Source organism: Salvelinus alpinus, chromosome 31 (genome assembly GCF_045679555.1).
Source record: "Salvelinus alpinus chromosome 31, SLU_Salpinus.1, whole genome shotgun sequence".
Lineage (NCBI taxonomy): Eukaryota > Metazoa > Chordata > Actinopteri > Salmoniformes > Salmonidae > Salvelinus > Salvelinus alpinus.
The window spans coordinates 38,285,303-38,306,664 of NC_092116.1; the positions used below are offsets into that span (position 1 = coordinate 38,285,303).

General features: G+C 44.2%; 2 protein-coding genes across 4 annotated transcripts in view; one reads left to right on the forward strand and one right to left on the reverse strand.

Moving 5' to 3' along the window:
- LOC139561635 (butyrophilin subfamily 3 member A2-like) overlaps positions 1–21,362 on the reverse strand; it is a 1,433,431-nt gene that overhangs the window by 408,536 nt on the left and 1,003,533 nt on the right. The window lies entirely within an intron of this gene.
- Positions 1–21,362, forward strand: part of LOC139561634 (sialoadhesin-like) — a 185,909-nt gene that overhangs the window by 162,962 nt on the left and 1,585 nt on the right. Inside the window, exons 6-7 of one of the 2 annotated variants that reach the window (XM_071378859.1) lie at positions 1,450–1,725; positions 14,890–15,132. The exons of the other annotated variant lie outside the window; for it this stretch is intronic. Coding sequence (XP_071234960.1) covers positions 1,450–1,725; positions 14,890–15,132 — 519 coding nt within the window. The remainder of the gene's footprint in view (positions 1–1,449; positions 1,726–14,889; positions 15,133–21,362) is intronic. 2 annotated transcript variants of the gene reach the window in all.

The window sequence follows — 21,362 nt, forward strand, 5'->3', positions numbered from 1 at the left end:
TTAGAATTCTAAAAATAACTTTAGTACGACATACAGCTTACGTTATAGCGAGACAGCGCCTGCAATGAGGGCGGAAAATAGTACTAAACATTTTCCACAGAAATACGAAATAACATCATAAATGGTTCCTACTTTTGCTGAGCTTCCATCAGAATCTTGTGCAAGGGGTCCTTTGTCCAGAACAATCGTTGTTTGGTTTTAGAATGTCCTTTTCTCCTGTCGAATTAGCAACCTTAGCTAGCCAGGTGGCGCGAAGCTGTCCATCTTCACCAAACGCAGAGAACGGAAAACGCCAAAACTCCCGATAAACTTTCAATAATCTGATAAAACTATATTGAAAAAACATACTTTACGATGATATTATCACATGTATCAAATAAAATCAAAGCCGGAGATATTAGCCGTCTATAACGAAAGCTTTTCAGAAGGCAATCCAGGGTTCCTTCCCGCGCCTTGCTGAACAAAGGAAATAGTGGTTACGTCATTCCAAGAGCTGTTATTCGACCTCAGATCTAGCTAGACACCCCATTTCACCTCTCACTGCCTGTTGACATCTAGTGGAAGGCGTATGAAGTGCATGTATATCCATAGATTTCAAACAAATTAATAGGAAGGCCCTGGAACAGAGCCTCGATTTCAGATTTTTCACTTCCTGAAAGGAAGTTTGCTGCAAAATGAGTTCTGTTTTACTCACAGATATAATTCAAACGGTTTTAGAAACTTGAGAGTGTTTTCTATCCAATATTAATAATAATATGCATATTGTACGATCTAGAATAGAGTACGAGGCCGTTTAAATTGGGCACGATTTTTTCCCAAAGTGAAAACAGCGCCCCCCCTATCCCAAAGAAGTTTAAGTGGTGCTGAAACCTGCATTATACACTGGGTGGTTCTTCTTTACACTGTTAAGTGGTGCTGAAACCTGCATTATACACTGGGTGGTTCTTCTTTACACTGTTAAGTGGTGCTGAAACCTGCATTATAAACTGGGTGGTTCTTCTTTACACTGTTAAGTGGTGCTGAAACCTGCATTATAAACTGGGTGGTTCTTCTTTACACTGTTAAGTGGTGCTGAAACCTGCATTATAAACTGGGTGGTTCTTCTTTACACTGTTAAGTGGTGCTGAAACCTGCATTATAAACTGGGTGGTTCTTCTTTACACTGTTAAGTGGTGCTGAAACCTGCATTATAAACTGGGTGGTTCTTCTTTACACTGTTAAGTGGTGCTGAAACCTGCATTATAAACTGGGTGGTTCCAGTCCTGAATGCTGATTGGCTGGAAGCCATGGTATATGAGAAACGTATACCACGGATATGACAAAGCATTTATTTTTATGCTAAACGTAGCTCTTCTTCTCATGATCTTCTCTCTCTCCTCTCTACCTTCCTCCCTAACTTCCTCTCTCTCTCTCTCTCTCTCTCTCTCCCTCTCTCTCTCTCTCTCTCAGTTCTCTCTCTTACAGCCTCTCTGAGTGTCAGTCCTGACAGATCTCAGTTCTTTGAATTTGAGTCTGTCTCTCTGAGCTGTGAGGTTCAGGGGAACTCTGCTGGATGGAGAGTGGTGAGGAACACATTGAGAGGAATCCTTTCAGAGTGTACTACTGACTGGGGAAAACAACAAGGGTCTTCATGCACCGTGACACTAACACCATCAGACAGTGGAGTGTACTGGTGTGAGTCTGGGCCTGGAGAACACAGCAATGCTGTCAACATCACAGGACATGGTATGTACACAAACACCATCTACTAACATTATAGTGTTTAGTGGTTCATCTGGTTTCAGATAGCTGATGTTATGTTTATATATGATGTTTATATATTATATACAGATGGTGCTGTGATCCTGGAGAGACCTGTTTATATATTATATACAGATGGAGCTGTGATCCTGGAGAGACCTGTTTATATATGATGTTTATATATTATATACAGCTGGAGCTGTGATCCTGGAGAGACCTGTTTATATATGATGTTAATATATTATATACAGCTGGAGCTGTGATCCTGGAGAGACCTGTTTATATATGATGTTTATATATTATATACAGCTGGAGCTGTGATCCTGGAGAGACCTGTTTATATATGATGTTAATATATTATATACAGCTGGAGCTGTGATCCTGGAGAGACCTGTTTATATATGATGTTAATATATTATATACAGCTGGAGCTGTGATCCTGGAGAGACCTGTTTATATATGATGTTTATATATTATATACAGCTGGAGCTGTGATCCTGGAGAGACCTGTTTATATATTATATACAGCTGGAGCTGTGATCCTGGAGAGGCCTGTTTATATATGATGTTTATATATTATATACAGCTGGAGATGTGATCCTGGAGAGCCCTCCCCTTCCTGTGACTGGGGGAGATTCTGTGACTCTGCGCTGCAGATATCAGGGAACTCCCTCTAACCTCACAGCTGATTTCTACAAAGATGGATCCCTCATCAGGAATGAGACTACAGGAGAGATGACCATCCCTGCAGTATCCAAGTCAGATGAAGGACTCTACAAGTGTAACAACTCTGAAGGAGAATCACCAGAGAGCTGGATGACAGTGACAGGTGAGAATATGAGAAACCTTGACATTCAGATTATCTGGTTCTTCTTTACACTGTTAAGTGGTGCTGAAACCTGCATTATAAACTGGGTGGTTCTTCTTTACACTGTTAAGAGGTGCTGAAACCTGCATTATAAACTGGGTGGTTCTTTACACTGTTAAGTGGTGCTGAAACCTGCATTATAAACTGGGTGGTTCTTTACACTGTTAAGAGGTGCTGAAACCTGCATTATAAACTGGGTGGTTCTTTACACTGTTAAGTGGTGCTGAAACCTGCATTATAAACTGGGTGGTTCTTCTTTACACTGTTAAGTGGTGCTGAAACCTGCATTATAAACTGGGTGGTTCTTCTTTACACTGTTAAGAGGTGCTGAAACCTGCATTATAAACTGGGTGGTTCTTCTTTACACTGTTAAGTGGTGCTGAAACCTGCATTATAAACTGGGTGGTTCTTCTTTACACTGTTAAGTGGTGCTGAAACCTGCATTATAAACTGGGTGGTTCTTCTTTACACTGTTAAGTGGTGCTGAAACCTGCATTATAAACTGGGTGGTTCTTCTTTACACTGTTAAGTGGTGCTGAAACCTGCATTATAAACTGGGTGGTTCTTCTTTACACTGTTAAGTGGTGCTGAAACCTGCATTATAAACTGGGTGGTCCTTCTTTACACTGTTAAGTGGTGCTGAAACCTGCATTATAAACTGGGTGGTCCTTCTTTACACTGTTAAGTGGTGCTGAAACCTGCATTATAAACTGGGTGGTTCTTCTTTACACTGTTAAGAGGTGCTGAAACCTGCATTATAAACTGGGTGGTCCTTCTTTACACTGTTAAGTGGTGCTGAAACCTGCATTATAAACTGGGTGGTTCTTCTTTACACTGTTAAGTGGTGCTGAAACCTGCATTATAAACTGGGTGGTTCTTCTTTACACTGTTAAGAGGTGCTGAAACCTGCATTATAAACTGGGTGGTTCTTCTTTACACTGTTAAGTGGTGCTGAAACCTGCATTATAAACTGGGTGGTCCTTCTTTACACTGTTAAGTGGTGCTGAAACCTGCATTATAAACTGGGTGGTTCTTCTTTACACTGTTAAGAGGTGCTGAAACCTGCATTATAAACTGGGTGGTTCTTCTTTACACTGTTAAGTGGTGCTGAAACCTGCATTATAAACTGGGTGGTTCTTCTTTACACTGTTAAGTGGTGCTGAAACCTGCATTATAAACTGGGTGGTTCTTCTTTACACTGTTAAGTGGTGCTGAAACCTGCATTATAAACTGGGTGGTTCTTCTTTACACTGTTAAGTGGTGCTGAAACCTGCATTATAAACTGGGTGGTTCCAGCCATCAATGCTGATTGGCTGGAAGCCATGGTATACCACAGGTATGACAAAACACATGTTTTTAATTCAAATCAAATGTTATTAGTCACATGATGCTGCCACCACCATGCTTCAAGACAAATAAAATGTTATTGGTCACATGATGCTTCCACCACCATGCTTCAAGACAAATCAAACTGTATTAGTCACATGATGCTGCCACCACCATGCTTCAAGACAAATCAAATTGTATTTTTCACATGATGCTTCCACCACCATGCTTCAAGACAAATCAAACTGTATTAGTCACATGATGCTGCCACCACCATGCTTCAAGACAAATCAAATTGTATTATTCACATGATGCTGCCACCACCATGCTTCAAGACAAATAAAATGTTATTAGTCACATGATGCTGCCACCACCATGCTTCAAGACAAATAAAATGTTATTAGTCACATGATGCTGCCACCACCATGCTTCAAGACAAATCAAATTGTATTAGTCACATGATGCTGCCACCACCATGCTTCAAGACAAATTAAATTGTATTAGTCACATGATGCTGCCACCACCATGCTTCAAAACAAATCAAATTGTATTAGTCACATGAAGCTGCCACCACCATGCTTCAAGTCAAATCAAATTGTATTTTTCACATGCTCCGAATACAACAGGTGAAGACTTTACACAGAAATAATGAATTTCAAGCCCTTAACCAACAATGCATTTAAAAAAAATACTAATAATAATAAGAAACAAAAGGAACAATTAAAGAGCAGCAGTTAAAATAACAATAGCGAGACTATATACATGGGGTACCGGTACAGAGTCAATGTGGAGGCTATATACAGGGGGTACCGGTACAGAGTCAATGTGCGGGAGCACCAGTTAGTTGAGGTAATTGAGGTAATATGTACATGTAGAGTTATTAAAGTGACTATTTATAGATAATAACAGAGTAGCAGCAGCGTAGAAGAGGGGTTTGGCAATGCAAATAGTCTGGGTAGCCATTTGATTAGATGTTCAGGAGTCTTTTGGCTTGGGGTAGAAGCTGTTTAGAAGCCTCTTGGACCTAGACTTGGCGCTCCGGTACCACTTGCCGTGCGGTAGCAGAGAGAACAGTCTATGACTAGGGTAGCTCGAGTCTTTGACATTTTTAGGGCCTTCCTCTGACACCGCCTGGTATAGAGGTCCTGGATGGAAGGAAGCTTGGCCCCAGTGATGTACTTGGCCGTACGCACTACCATCTGTAGTGCCTTGCGGTCGGAGGCCAAGCAGTTGCCATACCAGGCAGTGATGCAGCCAGTCAGGATGCTCTTGATGGTGCAACTGTAGAACCTTTTGAGGATCTGAGGACCCATGCCAAATCTTTTCAGCCACCTGAGGGGGAATAGGCTTTGTCATGTCCTCTTCACGACTGTCTTGGTGTGCTTGGACAATTCTAGTTTGTTGGTGATGTGGACACCAAGGAACTTGAAGCTCTCAAGCGGCTCCTTCGATGAGAATGGGAGCGTGCTCAGTCCTCTTTTTCCTGTAGTCCACAATCATCTCCTTTGTCTTGATCACATTGAGGGAGAGTTTTTTTGTCCTGGCACCACACGTTCAGGTCTCTGACCTCCTCCCTAGGATGTCTCGTTGTTGTCAGTGATCAGGCCTACCACTGTTGTGTCATCGGCAAACATAATGTTGGTGTTGCAGTTGTGCCTGGCTGTGCGGTCATGAGTGAACAGGGAAGGAGTAGAGGAGGGGACTGAGCACGCACCCCTGGGGAGCTCCAGTGTTGAGGATCAGCGTGGCGGATGTGTTGTTACTTTCCCTTACCACCTGGGGGCGGGCCATCAGGTCCAGGATTCAGTTGCAGAGGGAGGTGTTTAGTCCCAGGATCCTTAGCTTATTGATGAGCTTTGAGGGCACTATGGTGTTGAACGCTGAGCTGTAGTCATGGAATAGTATTCTCACATAGGTGTTCCTTTTGTCCAGGTGGCAAAGGGCAGTGTGGAGTGCAATAGATATTGCATCATCTTTGGATCTGTTAGGGCGGTATGGAAATTGGAGTGGGTCTAGCGTTTCTGGGATAATGGTGTTGATGTGAGCCACCAGCCTTTCAAAGCGCTCCATGGCTACAGACGTGAGTGCTACGGGTCTGTAGCTCTCGGGTGTGCTTCCCTTTGTAGTCTGTAATGGTTTGCAAGCCCTGTCACATCCTACTAGCGTAGGAGATGGTGTAGTACAGATTCAATCTTAGTCCTGTATTGACGCGTTGCTTGTTTGATGGTTCGTCGGAGGGTAGAGCGGGATTTCTTATATGATTCCAGGTTAGAGTCTCGCTCCTTGAAAGCGGCAGGTCTAGCCTTTAGCTCAGTGTGGATGTTGCCTGTAATCCATGACTTCTGGTTGGGTTAAGTGCGTACGGTCACTGTGGGGACGACATCATTGATGCACTTATTGATGAAGCCAATGACTGATGTGGTGTACTCCTCAATGCATTCGGAAGAGTCACGGAACATTTTCCAGTCTGTGCTAGCAAAACAGTCCTGTATCTTAGCATCTGCTTCATCTGACCACTTCTTTATTGACCTTGTCACTGGTGCTTCCTGATTTATTTTTTTGCTTGTAAGCAGGAATCAGGAGGATAGAATTATGGTCAGATTTGCAAAATGGAGAGTGAGGGAGAGCTTTATTCCTCTGTGTGTGGAATAAAGGTGGTCTAGAGTTTTTTTCCCTCTGGTTGCACATTTGACCTGGTGATAGAAATTTGGTAAAACAGATTTAAGTTTCCCTGCGTTAAAGTCCCCGGTGTCAGTGTCGCCTCTGGATGAGCGTATTCTTGTTTGCTTATAGCGGTATACAGCTCATTGAGTGCGGTGTTAGTGCCAGCATCGGTCTGTGTCGGTATGAAGACAGCTAAGAAGAATACAGATGAAAACTCTCTAGGTAGATAGTGTGGTCTACAGCTTATCATGAGATACTCTACCTCAGGCGAGCAAAACCTTGAGACTTCCTTAGATATCGTGCACCAGCTGTTATTTACAAAAATACATAGTCCGCCCCCCCTTGTCTTACCAGACGCCGCTGCGTATAACCAGCTAGCTGTATGTTGATAATGTCGTCGTTCAGCCACGACTCAGTGAAGCAGAAGATATGACTGTTTTTAATGTCCCATTGGTAGTTTAATCTTCCTCGTAGGTCGTCAATTTTATTTTCCAATGATTGCATGTTAGCTAGTAGAACGGAAGGCACTGAGGGTTTATTCAATCTTCCTCCAACTGCAGGTCCATCTCCCATCACCATCTACAGCATCCCAGTGTTGTCCATGTCTCTCCATCACCATCTCCAGTGTTGTCCATGTCTCTCTCCATCACCATCTCCAGTGTTGTCCATGTCTCTCTCCAGCACCATCTCCAGTGTTGTCCATGTCTCTCTCCAGCACCCTCTCCAGTGTTGTCCATGTCTCTCTCCAGCACCATCTCCAGTGTTGTCCATGTCTCTGCCCATCACCATCTCCAGTGTTGTCCATGTCTCTGCCCATCACCATCTCCAGTGTTGTCCATGTCTCTGCCCATCACCATCTCCAGTGTTGTCCATGTCTCTCTCCATCACCATGTCCAGTGTTGTCCATGTCTCTCTCCATCACCATCTCCAGGGTTGTCCGTGTCTCTCTCCATCACCATCTCCAGTGTTGTCCATGTCTCTCTCCAGCACCATCTCCAGTGTTGTCCATGTCTCTCTCATCACCATCTCCAGTGTTGTCCATGTCTCTCTCCAGCACCATCTCCAGTGTTGTCCATGTCTCTCTCCATCACCATGTCCAGTGTTGTCCATGTCTCTACCCATCACCATCTCCAGTGTTGTCCATGTCTCTCTCCAGCACCATCTCCAGTGTTGTCCATGTCTCTCCAGCACCATCCCCAGTGTTGTCCATGTCTCTCTCCATCACCATCTCCAGTGTTGTCCATGTCTCTACCCAGCACCATCTCCATTGTTGTCCATGTCTCTCCAGCACCATCTCCAGTGTTGTCCATGTCTCTACCCAGCACCATCTCCAGTGTTGTCCATGTCTCTACCCATCACCCTCTCCAGTGTTGTCCATGTCTCTACCCAGCACCATCTCCAGTGTTGTCCATGTCTCTCTCCATCACCCTCTCCAGTGTTGTCCATGTCTCTACCCAGCACCATCTCCAGTGTTGTCCATGTCTCTCTCCTTCAACATCTCCAGTGTTGTCCATGTCTCTCTCCAGCACCATCTCCATTGTTGTCCATGTCTCTCCAGCACCATCTCCAGTGTTGTCCATGTCTCTCCATCACCATCTCCAGTGTTGTCCATGTCTCTCCAGCACCATCTCCAGTGTTGTCCATGTCTCTCTCCAGCACCATCTCCAGTGTTGTCCATGTCTCTACCCATCACCATCTCCAGTGTTGTCCATGTCTCTCCAGCACCATCTCCAGTGTTGTCCATGTCTCTCCATCACCATCTCCAGTGTTGTCCATGTCTCTGCCCATCACCATCTCCAGTGTTGTCCATGTCTCTACCTATCACCATCTCCAGTGTTGTCCATGTCTCTCTCCATCACCATCTCCAGTGTTGTCCATGTCTCTCTCCAGCACCATCTCCAGTGTTGTTCATGTCTCTCTCCATCACCATCTCCAGTGTTGTCCATATCTCTCCAGCACCATCCCCAGTGTTGTCCATGTCTCTCCAGCACCATCTCCAGTGTTGTCCATGTCTCTACCTATCACCATCTCCAGTGTTGTCCATGTCTCTCTCCATCACCATCTCCAGTGTTGTCCATGTCTCTCTCCAGCACCATCTCCAGTGTTGTTCATGTCTCTCTCCATCACCATCTCCAGTGTTGTCCATATCTCTCCAGCACCATCCCCAGTGTTGTCCATGTCTCTCCAGCACCATCCCCAGGGTTGTCCGTGTCTCTCTCCATCACCATCCCCAGTGTTGTCCATGTCTCTCTCCATCACCATCTCCAGTGTTGTCCATGTCTCTCTCCATCACCATCTACAGTGTTGTCCATGTCTCCCTCCAGCACCCTCTCCAGTGTTGTCCATGTCTCTCTCCAGCACCATCTCCAGTGTTGTCCATGTCTCTACCCATCACCATATCCAGTGTTGTCCATGTCTCCCTCCAGCACCCTCTCCAGTGTTGTCCATGTCTCCCTCCAGCACCCTCTCCAGTGTTGTCCATGTCTCTCTCCAGCACCATCTCCAGTGTTGTCCATGTCTCTGCCCATCACCATCTCCAGTGTTGTCCATGTCTCTCTCCATCACCATCTCCAGTGTTGTCCATGTCTCTCTCCATCACCATCTCCAGTGTTGTCCATGTCTCTCTCCATCACCATCTCCAGTGTTGTCCATGTCTCTCTCCATCACCATCTCCAGTGTTGTCCATGTCTCTCTCCATCACCATCTCCAGTGTTGTCCATGTCTCTCTCCATCACCATCTCCAGGGTTGTCCGTGTCTCTCTCCATCACCATCTCCAGGGTTGTCCGTGTCTCTCTCCATCACCATCTCCAGTGTTGTCCATGTCTCTCTCCATCACCATCTCCAGTGTTGTCCATGTCTCTCTCCATCACCATCTCCAGGGTTGTCCGTGTCTCTCTCCATCACCATCTCCAGGGTTGTCCGTGTCTCTCTCCATCACCATCTCCAGTGTTGTCCATGTCTTTCTCCAGCACCCTCTCCAGTGTTGTCCATGTCTCTCTCCATCACCATCTCCAGTGTTGTCCATGTCTCTACCCATCACCATCTCCAGTGTTGTCCATGTCTCCCTCCAGCACCATCTCCAGTGTTGTCCTTGTCTCCCTCCAGCACCATCTCCAGTGTTGTCCATGTCTCCCTCCAGCACCATCTCCAGTGTTGTCCATGTCACATCATGTACCATAGTGATAGTTCTCTCTGTGTGTTTCAGTGTTTACATCATGTACCATAGTGATAGTTCTCTCTGTGTGTTTCAGTGTTTACATCATGTACCATAGTGATAGTTCTCTCTGTGTGTTTCAGTGTTTACATCATGTACCATAGTGGTAGTTCTTTCTGTGTGTTTCAGTGTTTACATCATGTACCATAGTGATAGTTCTCTCTGTGTGTTTCAGTGCTGTTGAGTACACTGGTATACTGTAGCCTCGGACAAGGTGGAGGTGAGTACATGTCTCTATATTCATCACCTGTACTATAATAGTAACATTTCTCTATATTCATCACCTGTTCTATAATAGTAACATTTCTCTATATTCATCACCTGTTCTATAATAGTAACATTTCTCTATATTCATCACCTGTTCTATAATAGTAACATTTATTCATCACCTGTTCTATAATAGTAACATTTCTTCCTGGTCTCTTCATTGGTTTTGACATGATGTCAGTCTGCAGTCCTTATTCTACTCTCCTACCTACCCCACACTAACCCTACCTACCCCACACTAACCCTACCTACCCCACACTAACCCTACCTACCCCACACTAACCCTACCTACCCCACACTAACCCTACCTAACCTTCACTAACCCTACCTACCCTACACTAACCCTACCTACCCCACACTAACCCTACCTACCCCACACTAACCCTACCTACCCCACACTAACCCTACCAACCCTACACTAACCCTACCAACCCTACACTAACCCTACCTACCCCACACTAACCCTACCTACCCACACTAACCCTACCTACCCTACACTAACCCTACCAACCCTACACTAACCCTACCAACCCTACACTAACCCTACCTACCCCACACTAACCCACCTACCCTACACATACCCTACCTACCCTACACTAACCCTACCTACCCTACACTAACCCTACCTACCCCTACACTAACCCTACCTACCCCACACTAACCCTACCTACCCACACTAACCCTACCTACCCTACACTAACCCTACCAACCCTACACTAACCCTACCAACCCTACACTAACCCTACCTACCCCACACTAACCCACCTACCCTACACATACCCTACCTACCCTACACTAACCCTACCTACCCTACACTAACCCTACCTACCCCACACTAACCCTACCAACCCTACACTAACCCTACCTACCCTACACTAACCCTACCAACCCTACACTAACCCTACCTACCCCACACTAACCCTACCTACCCTACACTAACCCTACCTACCCCACACTAACCCTATCTACCCTACACTAACCCTACCAACCCTACACTAACTCTACCTACCCTACACTAACCCTACCTACCCTACACTAACCCTACCTACACCACACTAACCCTACCTACCCTACACTAACCCTACCAACTCTACACTAACCCTACCTACCCCACACTAACCCTACCTACCCTACACTAACCCTACCAACCCTACACTAACCCTACCTACCCTACACTAACCCTACCTACCCTACACTAACCCTACCTACACCACACTAACCTTACCAACCCTACACTAACCCTACCAACCCTACACTAACCCTACCAACCCTACACTAACCCTACCTACCCTACACTAACCCTACCTACCCTACACTAACCCTACCTACCCCTACACTAACCCTACCTACCCCTACACTAACCCTACCTACCCTACACTAACCCTACCTACCCCACACTAACCCTACCTACCCTACACTAACCCTACCTACCCCTACACTAACCCTACCTACCCCTACACTAACCCTACCTACCCCACACTAACCCTACCTACCCTACACTACCCCTATACTAACCCTACCTAACCTACACTAACCCCACCTACCCCTACACTAACCCTACCTACCCTACACTAACCCTACCTACCCCTACACTAACCCTACCTACCCCTACACTAACCATACCTACCACTACACTAACCCTACCTACCCCACACTAACCCTACCTACCCTACACTAACCCTACCTACCCTACACTAACCATACCTACCACTACACTAACCCTACCTACCCCACACTAACCCTACCTACCCTACACTAACCATACCTACCACTACACTAACCCTACCTACCCTACACTAACCCTACCTACCCTACACTAACCCTACCTACCCTACACTAACCCTACCTACCCCACACTAACCCTACCTACCCCAAACTAACCCTATCTACCCTACACTAACCCTATCTACCCTACACTAACCCTACCTACCCCTACACTAACCCTACACTACCCCTACACTAACCCTACCTACCCTACACTAACCCTACCTACCCCTACACTAACCCTACCTACCCTACACTAACCCTACCTACCCCTACACTAACCCTACCTACCCTACACTAACCCTATCTACCCCTACACTAACCCTACCTACCCTACACTAACCCTACCTACCCCTACACTAACTCTACCTACCCCTACACTAACCCTACCTACCCCTACACTAACCCTACCTACCCCTACACTAACCCTACCTACCCTACACTAACCCTACCTACCCCTACACTAACCCTACCTACCCTACACTAACCCTACCTACCCCACACTAACCCTACCTACCCCTACACTAACCCTACCTACACCACACTAACCCTACCTACGCTACACTAACCCTACCTACCCCTACACTAACCCTACCTACCCCTACACTAACCCTACCTACTCCTACACTAACCCTGCCTACCCTACACTAACCCTACCTACGCTACACTAACCCTACCTACCCCTACACTAACCCTACCTACCCCTACACTAACCCTACCTACCCCTACACTAACCCTACCTACCCCTACACTAACCCTACCTACCCCTACACTAACCCTACCTACCCTACAATAACCCTACCTACCCTACACTAACCCTACCTACCCTACACTAACCCTACCTACCCTACACTAACCCTATCTACCCTACTCTAACCCTACCTACCCTACACTAACCCTACCTACTCCACACTAACCCTAACTACACAAACCCTACCTACCCTACACTAACCCTACCTACCCTACACTAACCCTATCTATCCTACTCTAACCCTACCTACCCTATACTAACCCTACCTACCCTACACTAACCCTACCTACCCTACACTAACCCAACCTACCCCTACACTAACCCTACCTACCCTACACTAACCCTACCTACCCTACACTAACCCTACCTACCCCTACACTAACCCTATCTACCCTACACTAACCCTACCTACCCCTACATTAACCCTACCTACCCCTACACTACCCCTACCTACCCCTACACTAACCCTATCTACCCTTAAACTAACTCTATCTACCCCTACACTAACACTACCTACCCACACTAACCCTACCTACCCCACACTAACCCTACCTACCCCTACACTAACCCTACCTACCCTACACTAACCCTACCTACCCTACACTAACCCTACCTACCCCTACACTAACCCTACCTACCCCTACATTAACCCTACCTACCCTACACTAACCCTACCTACCCCTACACTAACCCTACCTACCCTACACTAACCCTACCTACCCCTACACTAACCCTACCTACCCTACACGAACCGTACCTACCCTACACTAACCCTACCTACCCCTACACTAACCCCACCTACCCCTACACTAACTCTATCTACCCCTACACTAACCCAGCCTACCCCTACACTAACCCTACCTACCCTACACTAACCCTACCTACCCCTATACTAACCCTACCTACCCTACACTAACCCCACCTACCCTACACTAACCCCACCTACCCCTACATTAACCCTACCTACCCTACACTAACCCTACCTACCCCTACAGTAACCCTACCTACCCCTACATTAACCCTACCTACCCTACACTAACCCTACCTACCCCTATACTAACCCTACCTACCCTACACTAACCCCACCTACCCTACACTAACCCCACCTACCCTACACTAACCCCACCTACTCCTACACTAACCCCACCTACCCCTACATTAACCCTACCTACCCTACACTAACCCTACCTACCCCTACACTAACCCTACCTACCCATACACTAACCCTACCTACCCCTACACTAACCCTACCTACCCCTACACTAACCCTACCTACCCTACACTAACCCTACCTACCCCTACACTAACCCCACTACCCCTACACTAACCCTACCTACCCCTACACTAACTCTATCTACCCCTACACTAACCCTACCTACCCTACACTAACCCTACCTAGAGAATAGCCTCTCTGCTGTGTTTCAGTATCTCTGTTAGAATATAAAGCCTTGTCTCAGGATAGTATCCTACCCTCATCACCAGGTTAAACAGCTAGAGAATAGCCTCTCTCTGCTGTGTTTCAGTATCTCTGTTAGAATATAAAGCCTTGTCTCCAGATCTCAGGATAGTATCCTACCCTCATCATTAGGTTAAACAGCTAGAGAATAGCCTCTCTCTGCTGTGTTTCAGCATCTCTGTTCCAATACAGGCTTTACTGCTCTTGAGTGCCTATATTTAATAATTTACTTTCTCTCTCTCTCGCACCTTCTCTCTCTCCTCCAGCCTCTCTGATTGTCAGTCCTGACAGATCTCAGTTCTTTAAATTAGAGTCTGTCTCTCTGAGCTGTGAGGTTCAGGGGAACTCTGCTGGATGGAGAGTGGTGAGGAGCACAGTCTCTGGGGAGCATTCAGATTGTGGAAGAAAATGGGGAAAACAACAAGGGTCTTCATGCAGCATGTCACTAATACCATCAGACAGTGGAGTGTACTGGTGTGAGTCTGGGTCTGGAGAACACAGCAATGCTGTCAACATAACAGTACATGGTATGTCCACAAACACCATCTACTAACATTATAGTGTTTAGTGGTTCATCTGGTTTCAGACAGCTGATGTTATGTTTATATATGATGTTTATATATTATATACAGATGGAGCTGTGATCCTGGAGAGACCTGTTTATATATGATGTTTATATATTATATACAGCTGGAGCTGTGATCCTGGAGAGACCTGTTTATATATTATATACAGCTGGAGCTGTGATCCTGGAGAGACCTGTTTATATATTATATACAGCTGGTGCTGTGATCCTGGAGAGACCTGTTAATATATGATGTTTTTATATTATATACAGATGGAGCTGTGATCCTGGAGAGTCCTGCCCTTCCTGTGACTGAGGGAGATTCTGTGACTCTGCGCTGCAGATATCAGGGAACTCCCTCTAATCTCACAGCTGATTTCTACAAAGATGGATCCCTCATCAGGACTGAGACTACAGGAGAGATGACCATCCCTGCAGTATCCAAGTCAGATGAAGGACTCTACAAGTGTACCAACTCTGAAGGAGAATCACCAGAGAGCTGGATGACTGTGACAGGTGAGAATATGACAAACCTTGACATTCAGATAATCTGGTTCTTCTTTACACTGTTAAGTGGTGCTGAAACCTGCATTATAAACTGGGTGGTTCTTCTTTACACTGTTAAGTGGTGCTGAAACCTGCATTATAAACTGGGTGGTTCTTCTTTACACTGTTAAGTGGTGCTGAAACCTGCATTATAAACTGGGTGGTCCTTCTTTACACTGTTAAGTGGTGCTGAAACCTGCATTATAAACTGGGTGGTCCTTCTTTACACTGTTAAGTGGTGCTGAAACCTGCATTATAAACTGGGTGGTTCTTCTTTACACTGTTAAGTGGTGCTGAAACCTGCATTATAAACTGGGTGGTTCTTCTTTACACTGTTAAGTGGTGCTGAAACCTGCATTATAAACTGGGTGGTCCTTCTTTACACTGTTAAGTGGTGCTGAAACCTGCATTATAAACTGGGTGGTTCTTCTTTACACTGTTAAGTGGTGCTGAAACCTGCATTATAAACTGGGTGGTTCTTCTTTACACTGTTAAGTGGTGCTGAAACCTGCATTATAAACTGGGTGGTCCTTCTTTACACTGTTAAGTGGTGCTGAAACCTGCATTATAAACTGGGTGGTTCTTCTTTACACTGTTAAGTGGTGCTGAAACCTGCATTATAAACTGGGTGGTCCTTCTTTACACTGTTAAGTGGTCCTGAAACCTGCATTATAAACTGGGTGGTTCTTCTTTACACTGTTAAGTGGTGCTGAAACCTGCGTTATAAACTGGGTGGTTCTTCTTTACACTGTTAAGTGGTGCTGAAACCTGCATTATAAACTGGGTGGTTCTTCTTTACACTGTTAAGTGGTGCTGAAACCTGCATTATAAACTGGGTGGTTCTTCTTTACACTGTTAAGTGGTGCTGAAACCTGCATTATAAACTGGGTGGTTCTTCTTTACACTGTTAAGTGGTGCTGAAACCTGCATTATAAACTGGGTGGTCCTTCTTTACACTGTTAAGTGGTGCTGAAACCTGCATTATAAACTGGGTGGTTCTTCTTTACACTGTTAAGTGGTGCTGAAACCTGCATTATAAACTGGGTGGTTCTTCTTTACACTGTTAAGTGGTGCTATAACCTGCATTATAAACTGGGTAGTTCTTCTTTACACTGTTAAGTGGTGCTGAAACCTGCATTATAAACTGGGTGGTTCTTCTTTACACTGTTAAGTGGTGCTGAAACCTGCATTATAAACTGGGTGGTTCTTCTTTACACTGTTAAGTGGTGCTGAAACCTGCATTATAAACTGGGTGGTTCTTCTTTACACTGTTAAGTGGTGCTGAAACCTGCATTATAATCTGGGTGGTTCTTCTTTACACTGTTAAGTGGTGCTGAAACCTGCATTATAAACTGGGTGGTTCTTTACACTGTTAAGTGGTGCTGAAACCTGCATTATAAACTGGGTGGTTCTTCTTTACACTGTTAAGTGGTGCTGAAACCTGCATTATAAACTGGGTGGTCCTTCTTTACACTGTTAAGTGGTGCTGAAACCTGCATTATAAACTGGGTGGTCCTTCTTTACACTGTTAAGTGGTGCTGAAACCTGCGTTATAAACTGGGTGGTTCTTCTTTACACTGTTAAGTGGTGCTGAAACCTGCATTATAATCTGGGTGGTTCTTCTTTACACTGTTAAGTGGTGCTGAAACCTGCGTTATAAACTGGGTGGTTCTTCTTTACACTGTTAAGTGGTGCTGAAACCTGCATTATAATCTGGGTGGTTCTTCTTTACACTGTTAAGTGGTGCTGAAACCTGCATTATAAACTGGGTGGTTCTTCTTTATACTGTTAAGTGGTGCTGAAACCTGCATTATAAACTGGGTGGTTCTTCTTTACACTGTTAAGTGGTGCTGAAACCTGCATTATAAACTGGGTGGTCCTTCTTTACACTGTTAAGTGGTACTGAAACCTGCATTATAAACTGGGTGGTCCTTCTTTACACTATTAAGTGGTGCTGAAACCTGCATTATAAACTGGGTGGTTCTTTACACTGTTAAGTGGTGCTGAAACCTGCATTATAAACTGGGTGGTCCTTCTTTACACTGTTAAGTGGTGCTGAAACCTGCATTATAAACTGGGTGGTCCTTCTTTACACTGTTAAGTGGTGCTGAAACCTGCATTATAAACTGGGTGGTTCTTCTTTACACTGTTAAGTGGTGCTGAAACCTGCATTATAAACTGGGTGGTCCTTCTTTACACTGTTAAGTGGTGCTGAAACCTGCATTATAAACTGGGTGGTCCTTCTTTACACTGTTAAGTGGTGCTGAAACCTGCATTATAAACTGGGTGGTTCTTTACACTGTTAAGTGGTGCTGAAACCTGCATTATAAACTGGGTGGTTCTTCTTTACACTGTTAAGTGGTGCTAAAACCTGCATTATAAACTGGGTGGTTCTTCTTTACACTGTTAAGTGGTGCTGAAACCTGCATTATAATCTGGGTGGTTCTTCTTTACACTGTTAAGTGGTGCTGAAACCTGCATTATAATCTGGGTGGTTCTTCTTTACACTGTTAAGTGGTGCTGAAACCTGCATTATAACCTGGGTGGTTCTTCTTTACACTGTTAAGTGGTGCTGAAACCTGCATTATAAACTGGGTGGTTCTTCTTTACACTGTTAAGTGGTGCTGAAACCTGCATTATAAACTGGGTGGTTCTTCTTTACACTGTTAAGTGGTGCTGAAACCTGCATTATAAACTGGGTGGTTCTTCTTTACACTGTTAAGTGGTGTTAAAACCTGCATTATAAACTGGGTGGTCCTTCTTTACACTGTTAAGTGGTGCTGAAACCTGCATTATAAACTGGGTAGTTCTTCTTTACACTGTTAAGTGGTGCTGAAACCTGCATTATAAACTGGGTGGTTCTTCTTTACACTGTTAAGTGGTGTTAAAACCTGCATTATAAACTGGGTGGTCCTTCTTTACACTGTTAAGTGGTGCTGAAACCTGCATTATAAACTGGGTGGTCCTTCTTTACACTGTTAAGTGGTGCTGAAACCTGCATTATAAACTGGGTGGTCCTTCTTTACACTGTTAAGTGGTGCTGAAACCTGCATTATAAACTGGGTGGTCCTTCTTTACACTGTTAAGTGGTGCTGAAACCTGCATTATAAACTGGGTGGTCCTTCTTTACACTGTTAAGTGGTGCTGAAACCTGCATTATAAACTGGGTGGTTCTTCTTTACACTGTTAAGTGGTGCTGAAACCTGCATTATAAACTGGGTGGTCCTTCTTTACACTGTTAAGTGGTGCTGAAACCTGCATTATAAACTGGGTGGTCCTTCTTTACACTGTTAAGTGGTGCTGAAACCTGCATTATAAACTGGGTGGTCCTTTACACTGTTAAGTGGTGCTGAAACCTGCATTATAAACTGGGTGGTCCTTCTTTACACTGTTAAGTGGTGCTGAAACCTGCATTATAAACTGGGTGGTTCTTCTTTACACTGTTAAGTGGTGCTGAAACCTGCATTATAAACTGGGTGGTTCTTCTTTACACTGTTAAGTGGTGCTGAAACCTGCATTATAAACTGGGTGGTTCTTCCCGTAGCAGCAGGTATATTTCACTGGTCACCATAGCAACACCCACCCGTAGCAGCAGGTATATTTCACTGGTCACCATAGCAACACCCATCCGTAGCAGCAGGTATATTTCACTGGTCACCATAGCAACACCCACCCGTAGCAGCAGGTATATTTCACTGGTCACCATAGCAACACCCACCCGTGCAGTAGGTATATTTCACTGGTCACCATAGCAACATCCACCCGTAGCAGCAGGTATATTTCACTGGTCACCATAGCAACACCCACCCGTAGCAGCAGGTATATTTCACTGGTCACCATAGCAACACCCACCCGTAGCAGCAGGTATATTTCACTGGTCACCATAGCAACACCCATCACTGGTCATCCCCAAAGCCAACGCAGCCCTCCCAGTTCTCTGCTGCCAATGACTGGAACGAATTGCAAACATCACTGAAGCTGGAGACTCATATCTCCCTCACTAACTTTAAGCATCTGTCAGAGCAGCTTAACGGTATCTGCACCTGTACACAGCTCATCTTTTATCAGCCCACCCAACTACCTCATCCTCATATTATTATTATTATAATGGGTATTAAGGTATTAATGGGATGGGTATTAAGTAAAGGTTAACGGTATCTGCACCTGTACACAGCCCATCTGTTATCAGCCCACCCAACTACCTCATCCTCATATTATTATTTTTTTGCACCCCAATATCTCTTCTTGCACATCTCACTCCAGTGTTGATGCTAAATTGTAATTATGTTGCATCTATGGCCTATTTATTGCCTTACCTCCCTACTCTTCTACACACCGTGTACAGATTGTTCTATTGTGTTATTGACTGTACGTTTGTTTATTCCATGTGTAACTCTGTCGTTTTTGTCGCACTGCTTTGCTTTATCTTGGCCAGGTCACAGTTGTAAATGATATATATATTCTGAACACAGTGTGTACTATATTATATTACCTCTTAGTAGAAGTAGAAAGTAGGATGGATTAGAGTCAACTACCACAATATGGTATTCTGAACACAGTGTGTACTATATTATATTACCTCTTAGTAGAAGTAAGAGGAGAAAATAGCCCGGGTATTGATAATTAGTAAATATCCCAGGTATTGATAATTAGTAAATATCCCAGGTATTGATAAGGAGTAAATATCCCAGGTATTGATAAGGAGTAAATATCCCAGGTATTGGTAAGGAGTAAATATCCCAGGTATTGATAAGGAGTAAATATCCCAGGTATTGATAAGGAGTAAATATCCCAGGTATTGATAAGGAGTAAATATCCCAGGTATTGATAAGGAGTAAATAGCCTGGGTATTGATAATTAGTAAATATCCCAGGTATTGATAAGGAGTAAATATCCCAGGTATTGATAAGGAGTAAATATCCCAGGTATTGATCAGGAGTAAATATCCCAGGTATTGATAAGGAGTAAATAGCCTGGGTATTGATAAGGAGTAAATAGCCCGGGTATTGATAAGGAGTAAATAGCCTGGGTATTGATCATTAGTAAATATCCCAGGTATTGATTATGAGTAAATATCCCAGGTATTGATAAGGAGTAAATATCCCAGGTATTGATAAGGAGTAAATATCCCAGGTATTGATAAGGAGTAAATAGCCCTGGTATTGATCATTAGTAAATATCCCAGGTATTGATTATGAGTAAATATCCCAGGTATTGATAAGGAGTAAATATCCCAGGTATTGATAAGGAGTAAATATCCCAGGTATTGATTATGAGTAAATATCCCAGGTATTGATAAGGAGTAAATATCCCAGGTATTGATCAGGAGTAAATATCCCAGGTATTGATAAGGAGTAAATATCCCAGGTATTGATAAGGAGTAAATAGCCCTGGTATTGATAAGGAGTAAATAGCCTGGGTATTGATAATTTGTAAATATCCCGGGTATTGATAAGGAGTAAATAGCCTGGGTATTGATAATTAGTAAATATCCCAGGTATTGATAATTAGTAAATATCCCAGGTATTGATCAGGAGTAAATATCCCAGGTATTGATAAGGAGTAAATAGCCTGGGTATTGATAAGGAGTAAATAGCCCAGGTATTGATAAGGAGTAAATAGCCCAGGTATTGATAAGGAGTAAATAGCCTGGGTATTGATTATGAGTAAATATCCCAGGTATTGATAAGGAGTAAATATCCCAGGTATTGATAAGGAGTAAATATCCCAGGTATTGATAAGGAGTAAATAGCCCTGGTATTGATCATTAGTAAATATCCCAGGTATTGATTATGAGTAAATATCCCAGGTATTGATAAGGAGTAAATAGCCTGGGTATTGATCATTAGTAAATATCCCAGGTATTGATTATGAGTAAATATCCCAGGTATTGATAAGGAGTAAATATCCCAGGTATTGATCAGGAGTAAATATCCCAGGTATTGATAAGGAGTAAATATCCCAGGTATTGATAAGGAGTAAATAGCCCTGGTATTGATAAGGAGTAAATAGCCTGGGTATTGATAAGGAGTAAATAGCCTGGGTATTGATAATTTGTAAATATCCCGGGTATTGATAAGGAGTAAATAGCCCAGGTATTGATAATTAGTAAATATCCCAGGTATTGATAATTAGTAAATATCCCAGGTATTGATAAGGAGTAAATATCCCAGGTATTGATAATTAGTAAATATCCCATG